At 36.8% G+C, this 9,053-nt stretch overlaps 1 protein-coding gene across 2 annotated transcripts; it reads right to left on the bottom strand.

Annotated features, from left to right (window-relative positions):
• Positions 1-283: 283 nt before the first annotated feature.
• ungb (uracil DNA glycosylase b) lies at positions 284-8,120 on the bottom strand. 2 transcript variants are annotated; one of them, XM_066661572.1, is made up of 7 exons: positions 8,064-8,120; positions 7,422-7,609; positions 6,600-6,695; positions 6,402-6,499; positions 4,427-4,515; positions 3,691-3,869; positions 284-452 (listed from the first exon to the last, which is right to left on the bottom strand). In XM_066661572.1, the coding sequence occupies exons 1-7, from the start codon at positions 8,071-8,073 to the stop codon at positions 312-314; spliced, it is 801 nt and encodes a 266-aa protein (XP_066517669.1). In that variant the 5' UTR covers positions 8,074-8,120; the 3' UTR covers positions 284-311. The 2 variants fall into 2 exon arrangements, with proteins under 2 accessions (XP_066517669.1, XP_066517670.1); XM_066661573.1 differs by having other exon boundaries at positions 7,422-7,606; positions 8,064-8,109.
• Between the last annotated feature and the right edge of the window lie 933 nt (positions 8,121-9,053).

Below are 9,053 nucleotides of genomic sequence, written 5' to 3'. Positions count from 1 at the left end.
TATAAGAAATTAATAAATATTTGAATATGAATATTCAGTGCATTCACACAATGAACTGCAACAATATTTCATACTAATTCTTTAGCTGTTCATTAGTTTTCATGAAATTCATGATTTAATTAAAATATAAAAAAATAAATGAAAGACAATTAATTTATAAATATATAACTGTAATCAGTACATGCAAATACCCCTTGTGATGCATTCAGAAAAAAATATTTTATTATAATTATTTAAAAATCAGAACGTTTCTATTATACTTTCAGGTGTCAGTGATTTATGGATTAATAATATCATAAAAACAAGACTTGTCATAGTGCTTTCCAGTCAATTGGAATCTTTCCAGATGACTTGAGGTAACTGTTGGTTTTTGAGAAATGTCTGCATCCAAAAAAACCCAGGTGAGCAGAATATGGAGATGGATGAGATGTCTCCAGGACATGATGGCGTGTCTAAACAAAAACAAAATCATAATCAGCTACAGTTTTAATGTATATTTACATATCAATATGCCATAGATACCGTATGTATTAACAAGAATATTATAGTGGCATTGTTTCTATAAACATTTTAATTGCTGAATAGTTAATGTGGAATATTCATTCATTCATTCATTATCTGTAACCGCTTATCCAGTTCAGGGTCACGGTGGGCCCAGAGCCTACCTGGAATAACTGTGTGCAAGGCAGGAATACACACTGGAGGGGGCTCAGTCCTTCACAGGGTGACACACACACACACATTCTCATACCTATGGACACTTTTTGAGTCGCCAATCCACTTACCAAAATGTGTGGAAACCCACATGGACACAGGGAAACTTGCCAAACTCCTCACAGACAGTCACTCGGAGCAGCACACAACCCACAACTTCCAGGTCCCTGGAGCTCTGTGACTGTGACACTACCTGCTGCATCACTGTGGCACTTTTTTAGTGTTTTTAAATGTTTATTTCCCAAATTCTTGTTTGCATTTTCACATTCAACTTAAATGATGCCATGGTCATGAGTCTGCATCACTTGATGGTGGGCCGGAACATTCGAAAAGTAACTGACCATGTCTTTTGGACTTCCTAACTTTTGGGTTCATTTTATTAAATGAGACTTTTCTATTTCCCAGCTTCACATTCAAAATTTTTCATGTTCCTTAAAGGGTGCAGTAGTGCAATATGGTTTAATTTAACTTTCTCAAATGTAATGAAATTATTCTAGGCAATCTTGGAAATCCCCACACCCTTGTGAGAAGCTAAAGTGTAGAAAATTTAAGTAGCTGTTTTGTTTATATCACCATGTTTATGTGTAGGTTGCACAGAGTAACCAATCATGCATTTATTCATGGGTTGCAGCTCATGTCACAGTACAGAAGAGCCATTACTCAAACAAAATTTAAATAAAATCTGTGATATTTAAATTGTTTTATTGCTTCTGTCAGCACTTTTAGTCTTCATTTTGACATTAAAATGAAAGGGATATAAGTATGGATCCCTGACCCATTTATCAGTGTCACATTTGTATACAGCTCACTTCATCACTGTCAATCAGTAGAGTCCCAAAGTATCACCATGCATGGTGGTGCAGCAGGTAGTGTCTCAGTCACACAGCTCCTGGGACCTGGAGGTTGAGGGTTCAAGACCTGCTCTGTATGACTGTCTGTGAGGAGTTTTGTGTGTTACCCCTGTGTCCGCATGGGTTTCTTCTGGGTTCTCTGGTTTTCTCCCATGGTCCAAAAACACATGTTGGTAGGTGGATATGTGAATCAAAAGTGTCCGTAGCAGTGTGTGTTGCCCTGTGAACGACTGGCACCCCCTCCAGTGTGTTTCTGCCTTGCGCCCAATGTTTCTAGGTAGGCTCCAGACCTCCCGACCCAGGAGGCTAGAAAAACCAGGAGCACGGGAAAAACGCAGTGGCACGCTAATCAGCAGTGAACTCATGCTCTCCCTCTTTGCAGTAATCAGTCTCATTTGACTTATCACCCCACCTTAAATGGTGCAGATGAACACATATATTAAGGTAAATAACACTGAGAAAATTAAAGGCCCTGAATGTAAGTAAATACCCTGAATGAAAACAACATAGCATGTCAGTAACTTTAGTAGTATACTTGACAGGAGCTTTTAAGGTGGAATTTTCCTGATGATGTGAGTTAGAAAAGAGAAAGCAATATTTCCCTGTGCACCATCACCCTACAGCTGGGAGAGAAGTACTGAGCCAGGGGAGTATTTCTAGGAGAAAAACCGTGAGTCCTGTTGGAGCATTTCAGTTTTCCATATCAGAAAAGTCGGTCCAGGCCTCTCTCCTACTCAACCACACATCCAGTCATGTTTAATTTCTCGTAGCTGAGAGCAAAAGCTGAAAAAGTCACACTGATCCATGCCAATGAAGGTTATAACATTCTCAACAAAATCATAATATCTGTAAAAGCTAACATTGCCAGTCGCTCATGAACACAGTCACGGAACATTATAAAAATAAAAAAGGCATTTTGGTCCTTTTCCATCATCCAAAGTGGTCCAGAAAACACCAACACAAAAGGTAAATCCAACACGGAATATGGAAGTCCAGGGAGAATGGGAGTATTTAATGTGCTCAGGGCACATATACTTTGAAAGCAGAATTGTCTGTTGGTGTGAAGGAAGTGCAGTGAAAGCACAAATGAGAGTTCTGCACTGTGGGCGATAAAACAGACGTTCTGACAGACGTGCTCCTACCGGTCTGGTGTACAGGAAAAAGATGACTGAATGAGCCATGGCGAACCACACGGCAGTGAATTCAGGCTCTGAAATACTAAAACTGTAAATAAAGCCTTGAATGGAATAGAAACAACGCAATATAACGGTAACCTTACAAGTTTAATTTAGAGCACCAATTTATGGTGGAATGGGAAATCTGAATAAGAAACTGGCTAATAAGATGCCAACTTCAGGCCTGTTCATTAAAGCAGTGTGTAACAACAACAGCAATTAAGATGGAATGTGAAATTCTGCTCTCCCAGTCTGCCAGATGCCACAGAGCAGTATATGAAGTAGGAATTTATCTGACGAAGGGAGTTAGAGAAGAGAAAGCAGTTTTTACCAGTGCCCCATCACACCACATAGGTGAAGAGAGGAGTCACTGATTTGGGAGAGTGCTTCTAGGAGAATAACCGTGAGTTTTGTTGGAGACGTTCAGCAGAGCGTCTCACTCTTAGTGGCTGCTTTTGAAGAATAATGTTTTTTTTTCTTTAATGGAGGAGCATGTGAATTGTTGTGTTGTCCTGAATATTTGATAATGGGATCCACCATCTTGCTTAAAGAAAGATTTGTGGACGGTGCCTGTCTTTATATGTTGTCTCGAGGGTGAAAACAAGGCCTTGAGGACAGCAAAACTAAGCAAAGTGTGGCTTCTTTCTCTGCTCAAGACACCTCAATTCCACTAAACCTTTGCAGTTTTCTAACATAAATATCCACACAGACATTGTAAAACTAGTTGTTTTTCAAATGTACTGTGTGGTTTTATTAATGTACATTGTAATACTGAAATTGTTAAATTTGTTAGTAAGACATAACCTGGGCTTATGATATTTGATGCAGATAGGAAGTATAACAAAGTGAGATGGGTCTTTGGCAACTATAATAATGAACATATAAATTAGAGAATGAATTTCCTTTAGTTGGAGTTGTTCAAAAACTGACCCCAGTGTCAGTGAACTTACTCTATCAATGATGGCACCTTTGCTTTGAGCATAGGATCCCCAGAGCAGAAAGACCAGTCCTCTTAAAGACCTGCTGAGATTCAAAACTACTGCATCAGTAAAACGTTCCCAGCCCTGATCGTGATGGGAAGTGGGCTGGTTAGCTCTAACAGTCAGCACTGAGTTCAGAAGCAAAACACCTGACAGAAAAAAAAGAAGAAATAAGCAATTAATAGATGCATACACATCTGAAGTATGAGATTAAGACTTTAATAAAGTTAATAGTGTACTAAATTTGCCAAAAATTTAGTCAAACAAAGAAAATCAAAATAATTAAGGAGACTTATAATTCCAAGGATAGCACTGTGCAAACTGAATATCTTAAATTATAACATGGTTTGTTAAACTGCATTGAGTTTTTATGGAATTGTGTAGAGTGGCACCATATTGTATACAGTTTTCTGTGCAATATACAAAAGTACAAATTCAGAGATTAATATGGCTGCTACTGTTTTTGATTATGGGCCATATTTGTATCAATTTTTCTCTAGAGTATGCAATTCTAACATGGAAGCTACATATTCCTAGGAGGATATGGTCTAAAAATGAAATGCAAACTTATTAAAACAAAACATTGTTGACAGACATGTTGACTAAGGGTCTGCATTTTGCAGGGTACTTATATAAATTAGAAATTTGGTGAAACTACTGCTTTAGAATATTATAATATATTAAAGACACACATAAAAGCACTAACCCTGTTTAGCCCATCCTGTCAAGTCTCCATGACCAGGGTGCTGGAAGTTATCAATATCTAATGCTAGTTCAGAAAAAATATTTTCCAAGCTGGAACAAATGGAAAACAAGCAATGAATGCATATCTGAAGAGGAATGTGTGTATTACTGAGATATCATGTATGAAAAAGCCAAATTACAAGTCAATTTATTTGAATCACAGTCCTTTGCTATTTGCTAAACATTCAATCACTTTGCTGTGCAATGCAATGCTTTTCCTAGAAATTTCCTGTTAGAGGATTTTTACATTTTTTAAACCTGTCCTCTATAGGCTGGTTTAAACCAATTTCAATCCCATCTGTGGGAAATTGTCAGCAAATTGTCAGCAAACATTTCAAGTATCTGACAAGGTTCTGACTCAATGTTTGTTCATTCTTATTTTCTGTTATTCTAACGTGATTAAAATTCTTATTTATAGCAGCAAAATATGTATAGTTTATATAAATGTAAAATACACTTATATACATCTCACATACGTAGCATAAATACATTGCACACAGGGTAACATGGAAAAGCATTTTAAATTTGCACAATATGAAAAAAGAATTTAAGATAAATAATCAAATTTCAAATAAAAAACTAAAATAAATACATTTAATACACATATAAATAATGAATAAAAAACAATTGATGCATTTATTCATTCATTGTTCTTGGTCATTTTGTGTCCAGAACCTGCATGGAATCACTGGGTGCAAGGCTGGGACACACCCTGTATGGGCTGCCAGTACATTAAAGGATGAACAATATATTTTAAAATTAAATTAATTAAATTAAGTTACAATAAAAATTATAAACAAATAATTATACAAATAAAAACAATACATTTACAAATTACATTAATTAACATTTTAAAACATTCATTCATTCATTCATTCATTCATTCATTATCTGTAACCTCTTATCCAGTTCAGGGTCGCGGTGGGTCCAGAGCCTACCTGGAATCATTGGGCGCAAGGCAGGAACACACCCTGGAGGGGGCGCCAGTCCTTCACAGGGCAACACACACACTCACACATTCACTCACACACTCACACCTACGGACACTTTCAATCCACCTACCAACACGTGTTTTTGCACCGCATCCGGAGGACATTTAAAAACAAAATAAATAAATATATGTATATACATATAAAGAACAAAAATGATGTGAAAGAAATTGATATAAGCAGTTGCGACACATATTTACAGTGATCTCCGATTTGTTTGATACATTTGTTAAAAAAATATTTCCCAAGCATGGTGTCCTTTCACTCAGTATATGGCTATAATCTAGGCAAATCTGGTATTAAATTCTAGGTGGCTGCTGACTTTAAAAAAATAATGAATGTGCATCCAAAGATGACACTAGCTGGTCATCAATTACCATAAAACACAGCCTAATAACAGAAAAAATGTTGTCATATTTATTCATTGTCTGTAACAGCTTATCCAGAATTACTGGGCACAAGGCAGGAACATACCCTGGAGGCGGGCCAGTCCTTCACAGGGTGACACACACTCACATATTCACTCACACACTCCCACCTACGGACACTTTTGAGCTGCCAATCCACCTACCAATGTGTGTTTTTACCGTGGGAGGACACTGGGACACCTGGAGGAAACTCACGTGGACACACACAACCCCACAACTTCATTTCCCTGGAGCTGTGTGACAGCAACACTACCTGCTCCACCACCGTGCTGCTCTAACTTTTTAAAATTGCTGTTTTGTCTTTCATATTATGTTAATGTAATCCCTGAACCCTGCAAAAGTTCAACTAACAAGCTTCATTTGAGCTAATAATACAGTAAAACAGCATTTAAAGCATTGGTTATGGATTCCACCAATGGGAAATTTCAAGACAAATGTGACAAAAGCATGTTAAAAAAATATTTAAAACAAATGAATAGACAAATTGACAAATAAATTGAAAAATATTTCAGATGCATACCTTGGAGGTGGCAGAACAGGCCTCGGTACGCTGAAACACAGACCATGGGCCTGACCTTTCTTGACATATGGGTCTTGTCCAAGGATGACTACTTTTACCTGAAACCCAGGGCAATACAAATCAGTTACTTGTTGAAGCCAGCTTTAAATTTTGTAACATTTTATTTTTAATGTTAAAGTTTTTTATTTAAAAACTTACCTCCTCAAATGCACACGCATTCGTCCAAGAGAAAATGTGCTCTTGGCTTGGATAGACAGTAAACACCTTCCTCTCTTCAGCGACAAAAAACATCAGCTAAAGGAAGCAATATTTAGACTTTTAGATATGGGCAGTAATTAGTTTTACAATTTTGTTTTTTTTAAAAAAAAAAACATCCCAGTGGGGAAAAATTCCCAGTGATAAAAATGATCATGGTTTATAAGCGAACAGTTGTACTTTCATGTTAGTTATTTCCAAAAAAGCCACATTTAGATCTTAATATGACTTTTCCCCTATTGTGTTTATTTGTGTTTATTAGGGCTTGAGCACCTGGGAGTGTAAACTCTATTGTAGCCCCACACACTCCTAATCACCACATATTTACATATTGTTCAGCCTTAAAATGAAAACTCAAAGTGGAACATGAAACGTTTTCTTTTCCCAATTAGCTCTTTCATTTTTTTATTTATCTATGAAATTCTAGTACGGTATTGAAAATAAAATGACAAAAAATTATTTTAAATTTGTCAGTGGTGACAAATGTCTGTGTGAAAAATTGTTATATTATGAAATTAAATAACTTTTATTTTCATTATATTTGTGCACCGCATTTGGGAAAAAGGACAAAAAGTGGTTTAACACTACACTAAGGATTGCTGTAGGCTGAGAAGTAAGGTCTAATACCTGGGAAACTACCTACAAGTTATGAGCCCCCGGTACCAAGGGCAATACAATAACAGTATTAAGTAACAGCAGTAATTATAATTAACAATGGGGGCTTTGGTCATTTCATTAATTTCAGCACAGTGTATTCTTGTATACCTTGGTAAAATAAGATTTGGTGAACTCATCCCCAATGTGTTTTCTCCAGCTCTCTCCAATGGGCACAGGGACATTGCGGGCTGCCAGTCTGTCCAGTGCTGCCAACCTGTTCTGCTCTATTTGCTTCAGTTGCTTAGCACTGAGGCATAGTCGATTGCTAGCCTGTGCCTCTTTGGTTGGTTGTCCTACTGACCAAAAACATTTAATACCAAAATGCACTCAGAAAACAAAACTATTGTACAACTTCATTTATGCCCCAGATTTACAATCAAGCTAACAATGTGGATCTAAAATACACACACTTGGTTACTCAAATGTAAAATGCAAATAATCCAAAAGCATTTTTCAATGTGTCTAATAAGCTTCATGTTAAAAAAGGATGATTTTTATTGCCTTGCAAAGTAACTCTATATATTAAAAAACCTTTAAATATCTGAGTCCTTTCCAGAGTGCTGTGATATATTTCAAATAAGATTAAATTAAGTTTGTATATTTAAATTTAAACAAGGATTTATAAATTAAGACAAAATCTCAAAAAACACTCAAATTAAATGATACAGTGTAAAATAAGTACAAAATATTCTACTCTCATACTCTAGATACACTGGATGGAATGGGAATGGTTTTAAATTTCAGAAATACCTTGTGACATCGGCGTTTTTAAGTCAGCCAGAGATTTAACCTTGAAACTGCATTGCATCTTTGGCAGCTTCCTGTACGCAGAGCGGAAGAACATGCAAATCTGTTTGTTTTGCTCTGTTTAATGATTAAAAATGAAACTGAAATAATGGTCATGTTGAAACCCATAGCTGAAACATTAAATCACTTGGCTTACTCTGCAAAAATTTATTTTGAGTGTCCTGAGAGTTTATCTAATAAATCTTCTGATTAGTAAGAAATGTCTGCATTAAGAAGCCTAGGTAGCAGAGGGAGGTGCAGATCTCCATTATATCATCTGAAAAATATCTGTATAAATTTTAAACATTATCTGTTTGGTTGATGTTTTTGTTCATGATTTCTGTACAGCACTTTGAGCTGAATTTAAATGTATAAAATGTGCTATATAAATAAAGCCTATTATTATTAACGAACAGATGGACCACTGTGTCTAGTCACATTTAAAATAGTCAGATCCATTCAAGTCTTAACAATTCAGATCTCAAAAACTTAAAATTTAAGACCTCAAAGATCTAAATTTGGGCAGCATGGTGGCGCAGCAGGTAGTGTCATAGTCACACAGCTCCAGGGACCTGGAGGTTGTGGGTTCAAGTCTCACTCCGGGTGACTGTCTGTGAGGAGTTGGTGAGTTCTCCCTGTGGCCCCGTGGGTTTCCTCCATGTGCTCTGGATTCTTGCCATGGTCCAAAAACACACGTTGATAGGTGGTTTGGTGACTCAAAAGTGTCTGTAGGTGTGAATGTGTGTGTGTTGCCCTGTGAAGGACTGGCGCCCCCTCCAGGGCATGTTCCTGCCTTGCTCCCAGTGATTCCAGGTAGGTTCCAGACCCACCGTGACCCTCAACTGGAAAAGTATTTACAGACAATGAACTAATGAAAATCTAAATTTAAGCCAAATTTCAACGCAACATTTAACTGGACAAATCTGACAGTTAAAGTCTTTCTGGTCATTTCAT

The sequence above is a fragment of the Hoplias malabaricus genome, chromosome 2, assembly GCF_029633855.1.
Source record: "Hoplias malabaricus isolate fHopMal1 chromosome 2, fHopMal1.hap1, whole genome shotgun sequence".
Lineage (NCBI taxonomy): Eukaryota > Metazoa > Chordata > Actinopteri > Characiformes > Erythrinidae > Hoplias > Hoplias malabaricus.
The sequence above is the reverse complement of the archived record's forward strand: the minus strand, read 5'-3'. Positions and strand labels throughout refer to the sequence as shown.